General features: G+C 54.9%; 1 protein-coding gene across 4 annotated transcripts in view; it reads right to left on the bottom strand.

Annotated features, from left to right (window-relative positions):
* The window catches only part of SLC12A3 (solute carrier family 12 member 3), a 36,201-nt gene that overhangs the window by 8,371 nt on the left and 14,957 nt on the right, over positions 1–12,873 (bottom strand). For 2 of the 4 annotated variants that reach the window (XM_072750189.1, XM_072750190.1), the window contains exons 15-23: positions 12,359–12,458; positions 11,544–11,655; positions 11,022–11,162; positions 9,910–10,016; positions 7,985–8,067; positions 6,768–6,839; positions 5,978–6,079; positions 4,954–5,065; positions 2,193–2,279 (exon numbers count right to left, since the gene is read on the bottom strand). In XM_072750189.1, coding sequence (XP_072606290.1) covers positions 2,193–2,279; positions 4,954–5,065; positions 5,978–6,079; positions 6,768–6,839; positions 7,985–8,067; positions 9,910–10,016; positions 11,022–11,162; positions 11,544–11,655; positions 12,359–12,458 — 916 coding nt within the window. The remainder of the gene's footprint in view (positions 1–2,192; positions 2,280–4,953; positions 5,066–5,977; positions 6,080–6,767; positions 6,840–7,984; positions 8,068–9,909; positions 10,017–11,021; positions 11,163–11,543; positions 11,656–12,358; positions 12,459–12,873) is intronic. The other 2 variants (XM_072750193.1, XM_072750192.1) reach the window with 1 other exon arrangement.

Genomic DNA, 12,873 nt, shown 5'->3' on the forward strand with positions numbered 1-12,873 from the left:
CTTTCAAATAAATAAGTAAAATCTTTAAAAAATATATAGAAATTTGGACTGGTTGACCTTCAGAGGAAGGCACCTGCAGCCACGTGGATGGATGAGCTCACACTGGGGACAGGCATGAGAAAAGAGTCCAGGGCCAAATCCCAAGGGTCCTGGCAAGTGTCGGTCAGAGAAAGGAGGAAGGGCCGGTAATTGGAACTGAAAGAAGGGCCACTGCCGCAGGAGGAATCCTGTGGAGGCTGAGGGCTCTGGAGCCAAAGGAAGAGCTGTCTCAAGAAGGATTGCTGTGTGGGATACAGCGGGGAGGGAGAGGGAGGGACTCTGCAGGCGATGACGCCCCAGTGGGGGGAGCGCGGTGGTGGGGGCTCTGGGAGGAAGTGGCCACAGTGGGTGTGGATGTCTCTGAAGAAGTTTGCCCGAAGGAAGAGAGAGCAGGCCAGGAAGTGGAGGCAGGGAAGGGCCAAGGCCGGGGGTTTTAAGGATCAGGGCTGCTGGATGGGGTCTGCGGCTCCCTGGGCCTCCCCCACCCGGAAGGTATTCCCAGCTGCCTCTGTTCCAGGCCTGTCTCCAGCCTTTGCTCCTAGGCCAACAAGACAGCCGCATCCTCTCGCACATTCTAGTGCATCTCTGCAGCGCTCCCCGTGGCTCTGGACTTCCTCCAGCCTGTGTGGGGCCTGCGGAAACGCTGGCGGCCCCGGGGCTGGGATTTACTCATCCCACCCCCACACCCCCCCCCCCCCCCCGACCCTGGCACAGGGTAGGAGCCCCAGTGTCCATCACCACTGACGAGTTCCTTTCTTCTCCTCTTGAGTTCCTTCCGTCTCCAGATAATGGGGACTATAAGGGAGACGTAGAGGTCAGGATAGACCTTATGTTACGGAGGAGATGGAGTCCCGGAAAACCTCGTTCACATGGATTTACATAAAGCAAGTCCGATTATAAATGTTAGTTTCAGAATAGGGATTGAATCATTGAGCAAGTGAGGCGTCATCCCTCTGATCCTGCCATTGAGCCTAGCTACACGTTCTCACGGGGGTTTGCTTAAAGTCCATGCGTAGAGGGAAGAGGAGAGTTGTGGCCCAGACCCTCCAACATTTTTCCCACCCCTAGGACCCGTGTGTTCATATAAATAACATCAGGACTGTAGCGGCCACGCTTCTGCCTCAGGGCCTTTGCACGTTTGGTTCTGTTTGCTCTAGAACCCCTCAGCCCCATGGAAGGGACAAGCCTGTGCCATGGCCCCTGCCCTCCAGCCTTGTGTCTCTGAGCACATGACTGTGCCAACCCTGGCCATGGCCAACTGCAGCAAAGGTAGACATGAAATGGGCTTTGCCGCAACCTCTTCGTTGACCTAGCAGGAAAGGATGAGCTGGGCCAGTCACAGTTCCTGTTTCAGGAACTTAAGTTGGGCAAGGCTCAGAGAAGGAAGCAAGTCTGTAGTGGAGCCGAGACCTCACGAAAGGGTCAAGGTCTAGAGCTCAGAAGCCACAAGTAGACAGAAGCCATCGATGCAGCATTTACTCTGGGCTGGACACTGTGGCACTGTAAGCACTTTACACGGACTGTCTTTAGGACGGTGGTTCTCCACGTGAAGTGCCTGGACCAGCACCTGAGAGCTTGCTAGGAATGCAGGTTCTCAGGCCCTGCCCCAGACCTACTGACTCAAGAATCTTGGGGTGGGGCGGGAGGAGGGGGACTCAGCGAGCTGTTTTCATAAGCCCTCCCTGAGTTTCTGACACAGGCCGAAGTTTGAGAACCACGGCTTTATGAAAACCTTCAGGGTGTTGGCTAAACTCTAGAAATGTTTGAGTAGCAAGCAAGACCCCTCCCCCACTCCCCACAGGTCCAAGGGGTCCCTTGAGGATGAAACACCTGCCTTCGCTTGAGCAGCAGAACAGCCCAGACGAGCACCAGCTTTAAAACACTTGCTCTAAGAAAAGCACAAACGGGAACTTTCCTTGTCCCTGTCAACCAGCCCAGGTGTGTTTCGGGCAAAGGCCAGAGCTGTGATCTGATATGCAAAGGAAGAAACCCCTGACAGGAAAATAAAGGGCTGAAAACTCCTACCCTTCCCCCCCGCCCCCCCCATCTCGGTGGCTGAAGGACGAAGCCTTTGCCTGGCTCCACAGACAGACAGAAAGGGGACACACAGCTGGCCCTTCTGCCTGGGAAGTACATCAACACAGAGAACTTACTGTTCAGCCCGCGGCTTCTGGTTGATGTCGGGAAGGACGTGAACTTCATGGAATCCCAGTCGGAACTTGCTCAACAGGGAAATGATCCTGGAAGATGGAGATTTTTAAATACTTTTTTTTTTTTTTTAAGATTTTGTTTATTCATTTGAGAGAGAGAGTGTGTGTGCAGCAGGGAAGGGAGGGAGAGGGAGAGAGACAAGCAAATTCCTCGCTGAGCAGGGAGTCCAACGAGGGCCTCGATCCCGGGACCCTGAGATCATGACCTGAGCCGAAGGCAGACACTCAACTGACCGAGCCACCCAGGTGCCCCTAAATACGTATTATTCCATTCAATGAATTTGTGCTGTGTCTACCGAGGATCCAGCAGCGAGTACAACAGATCAAATCCTGGCCTCAGGGAGTTTACATTCTCTCCTGGGCGGGGGTGGACAGAAAACGAATATTGATAAAGTAGATCAGAGGATGACAAGCGATGTGGAAAAGTAACTGAGCAGTATTTCCCCCAAGGACCTGGTGGCCATCTCTGGACTAGCACACCTTACATCCCGATGTCTATACGTCTGCCGGGGACCTGGTTACAATACAGTCTGATTCATCTGCCCTGGGGTGGGGCCTGGGATCCTGCATTCTGACAGGCTCCGAGGCGGTGTGATGCTGCTCATCCATGGAGAACACTTTGAGGAGCAAGGGTCTAAGGGATGGGAAGGTAAACCACAGGAAACTGCAGGGTGGACCGTGGAAACAGAGATGACACACGTGAACTAGGTATAGAACGAGGAGTAGAGAGCCACATGGCACTGACTTTGCATGCAACAGGGGAGGAGATGCCATCTGCGGGTGGTGGCAGTCAGGAAAGTCTTCACAGAGGAGGTGGCAGTCTAGCTGGATGGTGGATGGTGTGCAACATTATTATAGGCCAAAGAGGGTGTGTGGGGGGGTATCCATGTGGAATGAGCCAAGGAGCCTTCTAGATGATAAACCTGCCTTGGCTCTATCCTACCCAGTGCATTAGAATGACTGGGCAGGACAAGGCTTTGGGGATACCCCCAGAACAAGTACGTAGGGTTGAGTGTGTGGGGGTGGGAAGTCCAGACGAATGAGGGGATGGGGGTACAGAAGGTAGAGCGGGAGCAGTGAGGGGCTGGCCGGGGTTGAGGGGTGCAGGAGCTGGGGATAAACCTTAAGGACCAGGCCATGGCCAGCCATCAAGCCATGGCTGGTCCTCCTGAACTTGAGAGCAAAATTAGGAAAGCAGAGCCGTGGGCAGATGTGCTGGTGTGCAGCGTGGGGGTGGCAGGCCTGGGCAGGGCCCGGGCCAGAGGCAGCGCCAGCTTGGCCACAGAGTCACAAGGAGGCCAGAGGGCTTGGCCTGGCTGTGGGACAGTTGGGAGGCAGAGGACATCCCACAACCTTCACATGCGGGACACCCCAGGACCCCATGGTGCCATGGCCTTGAACGAAACTAAACCTGCTGAGCCCGGCTTCCATTCGGGGCTGGAATGGAAAGCTGAGCCAGCAAAGCAGCCCTCCTGACTTCTTTATCTTCTGGAGATCACAGAGAGGCCACATGCTGCTTTTCTCAAGCAACGCTTTTCTCAGCACTTGCTGAGAAGGGCCTTCTGGGCCAGAGGTTCTCCATGGGGGCGAGGGCCAGGAGATGGGATTGCTGGTCGCCCTTAACTCACACAGGGGGTGACCGAGAAGCGGTCCCGGGGATGTGCTCCTGGTGGCACACGCCCTAGGGTCCTGACCCCCGGCATCATGGCCGGGGTTGCTGTAGAGCTCACCCGGGGCTGGGCAGAGCTTCTTCTCTTTGGCTAATTCATCCCACTACCTAGAGCAAGCCCCCCCCCCCCCCCCCCCAAGCAGTCTTCCATCCTACAACCTTCAAGCTCATTTGACCTTGCTCTAAGCAAAGCCGTTGGCCAGCTCCAGACACACATGGGCCACCTGCCGGACCCCACACCTGTCTACCTGCCTTACCGTTTCCTTCCTTTTCAGCTTAAATCAACTCACATTCTCACTTAGCCACATCTCGAAAGGAAATTTCACGTGGCAATTTTCAACAGAAAACCAGCGTCTCTTGCCAGAAAGAAGTGATCCATGGAACCCAAGTAAATAAACCAATGCGACTACATTCTGGCTGGCTGCTGTTGCCTGCCAAGCCCCCCGCCTGGCCCGTCCTCTCTGGTTGAGACAGATCAGCATGGGTTCCCAAGCAGAGAGCCCTTCTGCAGAATGAGCTTCACGGTTGGAAGAGAATCAAAAGTCACTTCTCACCTACAAATTCAGTGGGATTTGCTGCCCCAACCCCTGGCCACTAAAGTCACCTCCTGTCTCACCAGGGAGAGCACCCCAAGCTCCCTAGGGGGAGGGGGAGGACATTGCCCTGAAGGATCCTCAGCCGCAACTTGTTTTGCAGCAGGAAGGGCATTCTCCATTCTTCAAGGTTTCTCTTGAGCAGATTTTAAATGGTGGTTTTAAAATTTAACACTCCTCTCTGTTGTGGCTGGAACTAGGGCATCTGGATCTTATTAAAGGTAGGATGGGTCAGCAAAACAACTTCCAGAATGAACAGAACCTGCTCCTGCCAAGAGGTCCCTCACTACTGCTGTGACCTGGAGAGAGCTGAATCTGTCATGGCCTGGAGTGGGGCGGGGGTGGGGCAGGTGCAGGTGGGGGAAAGCAGGAGGGGACACACTTGGGCAGAGCTGGGATGGCACTGGTCCTGTGTGGCCCCCCACCAGTACTCCCCACTCACGCCTTTCTCTCCTGGTCCATCCTGTTGATCTGCCCCCCCACGAACACGCGGATCTTGCATTTGCTCCATCTCTTCTTGCGGCCGAGAAGATAGGGGATGAGGAGGGTGAGGCCTGGCAAGGAGGGTCCCCATCAATCACAAGGGAGCTGCTCTCAGGACAGAGCACCCTCTGGGTCCCCTCCCCACTCTGCCATTGGCACACCTCTTCCCCTCTGTGGGCCTCTGTTTACCCATCTGTGTAATGAGGGTGCTAGACTATACCTGAGTGGCACACAGGCTCTGCGGGCTGGGGTTCATGTGGCCTGCATGATGTTTTTAAATAAGTGAGCTGACATTTAATAGCTGGGGGGTTTTCATGTGAAAATCTGTATTTCCAGCATTTTTTTTTGAAGATTAAAGATTTGACCAGTGGGTAGGAACCCTCATCCCTCCTTGTCCTCTCTCCAGATGATGTCAAAGCTGTCATTTATCACTATGTAACCCAGGACAAATTACTTCACTGCTCTATGCCTCAGTTTCCTTATTTGTAAAGGAGTCTCATAATAGTTCCTGTCTAGCGCTTGGACTTAGTGTCAAGTATATAGTAAATGTTCAGTCTATGTAAGCTGTCATCAATGAGATACATGCTACTGGAACAGAAGCATTTTCTGTCTATGTAGGGCTCTCTCAGAGGTGAAACGATAAAGCATGTGTCTTAAGAAAAATGTGAGAGGGCGTATTTTGGGGGGAAGTGAAGAACATCCCTACAGCTTCCCCCATGTATGGGCCTATGACCCTGAGGTCCGTCTTGACTGAACGTTCCATCCCATGCTGGCCTCAGCTCTTCCTATAAAGTTCCCCATTTTATAGCCAAGCAGAGGAGCTCAGCCAGGCTTCCCCCAGCCCAGAGGTGAACCCAAAGGCCCCTCTTCTGCTTTGCTGGGCCTCAAGGTCCCTCCAAGTGCCTTGTCCAGAGCGGCCAGGAAGGGCAGGCCGTGGAGGGGAGACAATCCTGGGGAGAGCTGGTGACCCGGGGGCCACTCACCTCCATCATCAAACAACCAGTAGATGTCTATGCTCTTCTTGCCCTGCTCAGACTGGAAGATGGTGCTGGCCTGCTCCTCCCTCACCAGCGCGTCGGGGTCCACTGCAGGAGCAGAGGGCCGGGTCACCGTGGAGATGCCTGATCCTGACAATGGAGCCAGCTGCCCCGAGAGGTGCACTCGCTGTCACCCAGGCCAAGCACACAGCAGCAGGAAGCCCCCACTGCAGGCGTGCGTGGGGGGGACTGGCCCAGAGCAGCACCACCAGCTCTTCAGACAGTGAGAACCTGCAACCTGGTTCTCAGGCAGTGGACCAGGAGGAGGGCTATGCGCCCCTGCCTTGCTCCCAGTGTCTGTCTCCCCGGATTCTGGTGGGCACTGGAGAGCAGGGACCCTTCTCTTAGACATTCCTCTGTGCCCCTCAACCCACAGGATGCTGCTGGCGCCAGCACTGTTCCCTGCTTCCCAGCACACCGTGGGAAAGGGCTGGAGGAGCTACTCCCGCCTCCCCGCCTGTAACATTTGAACATGGCCAGGCGGCCTGGGAGGGGTGGGGCATGGGCCCCCGCGTCAGCTGGGTGGGTCCCCACGGTGCCAGGACCCCGAATTCCCAAGGAGGGCTAGAAGGCTGAATGCTGCCCAAGCCTATCACCCTGGTTCCCAGTTACCCGGAGCCCAGGGGTCTCGGACACTTCCCACCCGTGTGACCAGGCTCCCTTACGGCCCACCACCAGCTGCCCCACGGGATGAGAGCGCCCTGAGCCTCAGAGTGGGGTGCGGATGGACGCGTGCCTGAGACAGATGGCCTGGCCCCATTGGTGCTGGCTTCTTTGCTGTCCTCTGCTGGGTCAAACACAGGGTTAACTGCAAGAGAAGGGTAGCTTTGCTCCCGAGATCTCCTTGACCTGGGGCACTTCTGGGCTCCTTCTCTGGGCCACCCACTATGCTGTCCTGACTCGTCACCTTCCCCTGATCTGGCCCCTGCCCCTCCCCCCCACCACTGGCCCTGCATGCTGCAGCCCCACCTGGCTTCCTCCTACCCCTGCATCAGTCCCCTGAGCTGGGAGCACTCACAGCCCTCCCCTGCTCCGCAGACGTCCCCCTCGTCCAGGGGCCTGTCTGGCCACTTGCCCTGTGTCAGTGTCCCTGTCTGAAATGAATTATGGGGCCACTGCATTTCCTATGGGAACCCCAGCTTCCCCGGGGGGCAGATCTGGCCTTGTTCCCGGCTGCACCCCCAGCACCTAGCGCAGCATCCAACGGGAGCACAGCCGCTGCTCTGTGAATACCAGTTGCGCCAATTTTCATTGAACAGCTGCTGTGTGCCAGGCATGCTGTCTGCCGAGGGTGACCCGGATCGACACCACCCGGGCCCCACCTGCCAGAAATGTGGCTTCCATGTCTCTCACCCACCTCCCCCATCCCACCCCCATTTGTTTCCTGTATTATCTGTGATTTCTTTCGGCCGCACAGGAGCAGCGCCATCCCAGCTGTGCCCAGGTGTGTCCCTTCCTGCTCCTCCCACCCCCGACCTGCGCATTCCTGTGTGACTAAATGTAAAACACATCCCTACTCAGCAGCCCAGAGATGGTCTTAGGGACCAAAGGGTCCAGGCTCTGGTCTCTATGTATTTTAATGCTCTGGCATCTTTACATGGGCACCCTCCTTTCTCTTCTCTTGTCCTTCCTCTCTATTAGACCCTCTTTATCCCATCTGGTTATAAAAAACCCTGATAGTGGTTGGGGAGCTCTGAGGTCCAGTCTTGATTCTGCCCCCAGATGGAAGCATTACCTTGAACCAGTCATGTCCCCGTTCTGGGCTTCAGTGTCTTCATTTGGAAACTCGAGGAACTCTGAGACTCCATCAAAAGCCAACTTTTTAGGCTTTTATTCCTTACTAATTCCCCCCTCTCTTCCTTCCACCACTTACAAAATATCAGGTTCTAGAACTCTCTGGGATGCTGTTCTGGTTTTGAACAGGGGTGCCAAGCAGGTGAGGCATGTACTCACTGTGTGCCTGCATCACCTCTGATATGTTGAGCCCCTCTCGCATCCTCATGACACACACACCATAGTTGAAATCAAAAGCATCGCTGGAAAGACAAGAGATGGGGTCAGGCTCCTCTGACCCCCAGCCCCCAGACACTAGATGTCTAGAGCTGGCCCCGCCTCCCACCATACCCTCCTCTCTCGGCACCTTGATCTTCCCACCTGTGTAACATGCAAGCAGAGCTGGGGAGGCCCCCAGAATCCTCCTAGCTCTACAGTTTGTGGCACTAGGGATGCTCTGGACCCTGTACTCAGGGGAAACCGAGTCAGGCCAGTCTTCAAGGCAAGCCCTGTCCTCCTGATATGCTCGGATAATCTGCACAGGCAGAGGTGGCCAGCTGGCTTAGAATCAAATAGCTGAGACTGATCCCCGAGGGCTGGCACACACAGGAATGGCCTTGCTCAGGAGGGCAACAACAGCTTGTCTAAAGGGAATGTCTAGAAGACTCCGACCTTAGAAGTCTATTCACTGCGCAGTGGACAGAGGTCCCCAGAGACCAGTCAGGCTTGATCTGATGGGCTAAGCATTGCCTCCATGGCCTCCTTTATTGATTTTTTTTAAGATTTTATTTATTTATTCATGAGAGATACAGAGAGAGAGAGAGAAGCAGAGACATAGGCAGAGGGAGAAGCAGGCTCCATGTAGGGAGCCCGACGCGGACTCGATCCCGGGTCTCCAGGACCATACCCTGGGCTGAAAGCAGCACTAAACCGCTGAGCCACCCAGGGATCCCCATGGCCTCCTTTAGCTAGACATCTCTGGGGCGGGCGCTTCTCAGGCCCCAGCATTTTGGGGTCTTGGGGCACTGGAGCTGGGGGAATGCTGAAGGACAGATGTTCCACCACTGCCTGTTGTCCTTGTCGGAGGCAGCTGAGATGCACGGCTCAGGGTCAGGGAGCTGGGTCATAGCAGACCTGGAAGCAGGTCCCTGGAAGCAGGTCCCAGGTCCCCAACACTCCCTCAGTTTGTTCTTTTTCTTTCTTTCAATTTATTTACTAATTTTTAAAAGATTTTTATTTTAATTTATTTAATTTGAGAAAGAGAGAGAGAGAGAGAGAGAGACAGAGAAAGCACGCACGAGCAGGTTGGGAGGAGCAGAGGGAGAGGGAGAGAGAGAATCCCAAGCTGACTCCCCACTGAGCATGGAGCTCGATCCCATGACCCTGAGATCATGACCTGAGCCAAAATTAAGAGTTAGATGCTCAACCAACTGAGCCACCCAGGTGCCCTAGCCTTTGTTCTTTACACGCTACTACACGCGGCCTCTCTGTACCATGTCAACACAGAAAAGCAACTCAGGCAGGCATTTTCAGGAGGTTGCACAGGAGGAGCTAAAGGAGAAAGGGTTTGGGGTTCACCCTGAACTCCCTGGGGAGTTTATCCTCCTGGTCCCCTTCCTCACACTACTGCCTCCTGGGAGGCCTGGTTTTGCTTCTTGCTCAGTAGCACAACCTCACAGCTTGAGAGCTGGCTGTCAGCAGGTCTTCTAGAGTTCACAGGTGGGCACAAGGTTTTCACCTAAAAACCTACCTTTTCAATTTCTCTGAGAAGCCAGAAGATCTGGCAACACTGGGCTCACATTTCTGTGTGCACACAACTGGCTGGAGCCAAGTAGCAGCTTTACTGCAGCTTGCCACAGTCCTCACTGCTCCCTGTCGTCCCACACCTGGTCCCCTTCACTGTGTTCCCTGCCTGTTCCCTGCCCACCTTGGTGTCCACAGGCCATAGGTCAGAGTGGCGAGCCCTCAGTGGGTCTGTTCCTTTCTCAGGTTTGGACCAGTTTCTTATAACATCCACTGCTTCCCCTCTGCTTCCCAAGGCCCAGGAAACTCCAAAGGCCCAAATAACAGACCCCAGGCCCTGCCTCCCTCACGCCCTCACTCACTGCAAGATGCCAATGTAATCTTCCACCGTGGCCGGGTGAGCCGACTGCCAGTTCTTCTTGAATCCAACCACCAGAATGTTTGGCTTCATTCTCCCAAGACCTGCGGCCTGCAAAAGGGTGTGGGGGGGAGGTGAGGGACTAGGCCTCATGCCCCACAGGGGCGCTGTTCTCTCAGTCCCACCTGCCCTCCTCACCAGGTGGTGAGGGCTCAGGAATCACATCCTGAGGGTCAGGGTCCTGCTGGCCTGGACACACCCATGAGAATGGTGAAGCTACAGCCAGAAGCTACAATGACTGGACTGTCCCCATGAGCTCTGGATTATCCCACTTCCTGCTTCTCTAGCAAATAATTTCTCATCACAAGGGACTTAAATTTGGATACCAAGCTTAGCATATCCCCAGGCCATCTTACCCATACATCTTTCATATTTCTTTTTTTAATGTTTCAAAATGTTAAAAAAAATTTTGAAGTGAAATTCACATGACACAAAATTAACCATTTTAAAGGGTATAATTCAGTAGAATTCTAGTATATTTATAATGCTGTGCAACCATTACTTCTATCCACTCCCAAAATATTTTCATACTCCCAAAAGAAGACCCTGTATGTTCTTTTCTTTAAAAAATGAGAAATATTTGGAATTATTAGAGAGACTTTTGATATGTTGGCTCAGAATCAACAACTGTTATTTTATCTATGCATCCCATTTTACAGCTGAGAAAACTGAGCAGTAAAATGAATTGCCCAATGGAACGTTCTAGAACTTGATCTCAGTGGGGGTTTCACACCACTGGGTGTATCTGCATACGTAAACATTTATCAGATGATACACTTAATATTTTTCACTTTGCTGTCTGTATATTATATTTAACAATAATAATAAAAAAGAATTGTTCAAGGTCACGCAGGCCTCACAGGCTTCCAGGTCAGTTTCCCCTAGGCCCTTGGGCACCCGAAGAAAGTGCCGTGAATCAGCATATCTGGAGAGACAAGAAAGGCAGGGACCCCTGCTGCAGCAAAAGGAGCTTCAACTAGCCTCTCAGGACATCCAGCCTTCCAGGTTGTCACATCAAGTAATACGTCCTGTGGCGAAGCCCCAACCCCGTGGCACCTGCATCAGAATCTGAACGCCGCTGCGGAGGTCCTCAGCGATGACATCTGAGTAGAAAGCCTTGATCTTCCTCTTGTTCAGCCACTTGGTGTGCCCATTGGCGATGAGCCGGAGCTCGGGCATCCTCTGTTTGCGGGGTCCCTGTGGGCGGTGGTGGCCGTGACGTCAGGGGCTGCCTTCACCCTCTGGCCTGGTGAGATTCAGCAACTCTCCTCCCTGGAGGCTGCCCCATGGGCTCAGCCACCCCCAGAGGTGCCCATTTCCCCACTGTAGTCAGAGCAGAGAGGGAAAGAAGAGGAGGAGGGAGGAGAGGGGAAGATGGAGGGAACAAGCAAGAGGCAGGGCAGCGGGGAGAAGCCTAGGGTTGGGGCAAGGGAGGGGAGACGGCCGGGCCCACAGCTTGCTCCACTGCCCCTTTTGCCCCCCACTCCTCCCCACACTCTCTGCCCCCCATGCAAGGTGGACTTCACGCCCAGGGGCGCCTCCAAGGGTACACCTCCCCCACCTATAGGGGCCACTCACGATAAGCACGTGGCCACAGATCATCAGGCTGAGATTCCGGGTGAAGGTGCCCACAAAGTCAACCAGGGCAGGGCGGAAGTTGGGGGGCCCCGTGAGCACTAGGCACTGGGGGCTGAGGAGGGGGAAGCAAAAGCGCATGAGCCACCTGGACAGAGCCCACGGGCGTCTGGGAGCAGAAGGCAGGTGCAGGGAAGAACAAAGACAGGGACAGGGAGGCACGGCACATGCAAGATCCCTGTGCCACGTGGGTGGGTGACTCGGCCTCTGGATGAAGAGGCTGCCAAGGGTCATGGTCTGGGGCCACTACCAGACTCCGTTGGAGCCAGAAAAAAATTGGTCACCCACCAGCTGTGTGACCTCGGGGCAGTTACTTAATCTCTGTGCGTTGGTGTTCTCATGGGTGATGGGGTCAGTGACCTCACCCCCCCAGGGGGTCGTGGCAAGGTGGCCTAAGGCCCTCCGCACAGCAGTGCAACATAAATCCACGCGGCCGACGGTTGGCACGAGCTCTGGTGGGAGGGCTTCCCGGACACTGTCCTCGCTAAGGAGTCAGCCTGGCAGATGACTGCGACGGGACCACAAGACCAGATCGTCCTGACATGGCCCTCTGCGTCTCCGGGAGCATATTCTGCTGTGAAAACTCAGGTACCGAGAGGTCACCAGACTCTCTTGCTCCCCGCGGAGCAACGTCAGCGCTGGCCCCTGACCACAGGTGCTCCGGCTCTGGGCCCTCTTGGAGCCTGGGCGGGCCCACCCCGGGGTCTGCCCACTTGGGGACAGGAGCCCTCCCAGAGCAGGGACATGGCTGCGCTCACCGGTAGTTCTTGATATGGTCCTCCACCTCGTTGAGGCCAACCGAGTAGCTCAGGGCCAGGTTGTAGGAGCCGGCCTGGACTGAGGAGCCCCAGTTCACCTCTGGGGGGGGGGGCACAAGATTAGAAAGCCCCCGGGAGAGGGGCACCTGGGTGGCTCAGGGCTTGAGCATCTGGGGTTTGGCTCAGGTCATGGTCCTGGGGTCCTGGGATCGGGTCTCCCTCTGCCTGTGTCTCTGCCTCTCTCTGCGTCTCTCACGAATAAATAAATAAAATCTTGGCGGGGAAGAAAACAAAAGCAAGGCCCGGGAGAAACCAGCCAACCAGCTGTGCAGGGGGGGGAGCGTTGACCTTGTTTAGAAATCAAGCACCGTGGAAGCGGGGCCACCTGGCCGGTGGACAGCCTGCAGATCTCTTCCTGACCTTTGCACCTATCGTATGGCTACATGTTTAAAAGTTACACTTCCAAGTATTAAACTCTACAAAACATTCTCCTCCCTTGACAAACAGACAATGCC

The sequence above is a fragment of the Vulpes vulpes genome, chromosome 2, assembly GCF_048418805.1.
Source record: "Vulpes vulpes isolate BD-2025 chromosome 2, VulVul3, whole genome shotgun sequence".
NCBI classification, from domain to species: domain Eukaryota; kingdom Metazoa; phylum Chordata; class Mammalia; order Carnivora; family Canidae; genus Vulpes; species Vulpes vulpes.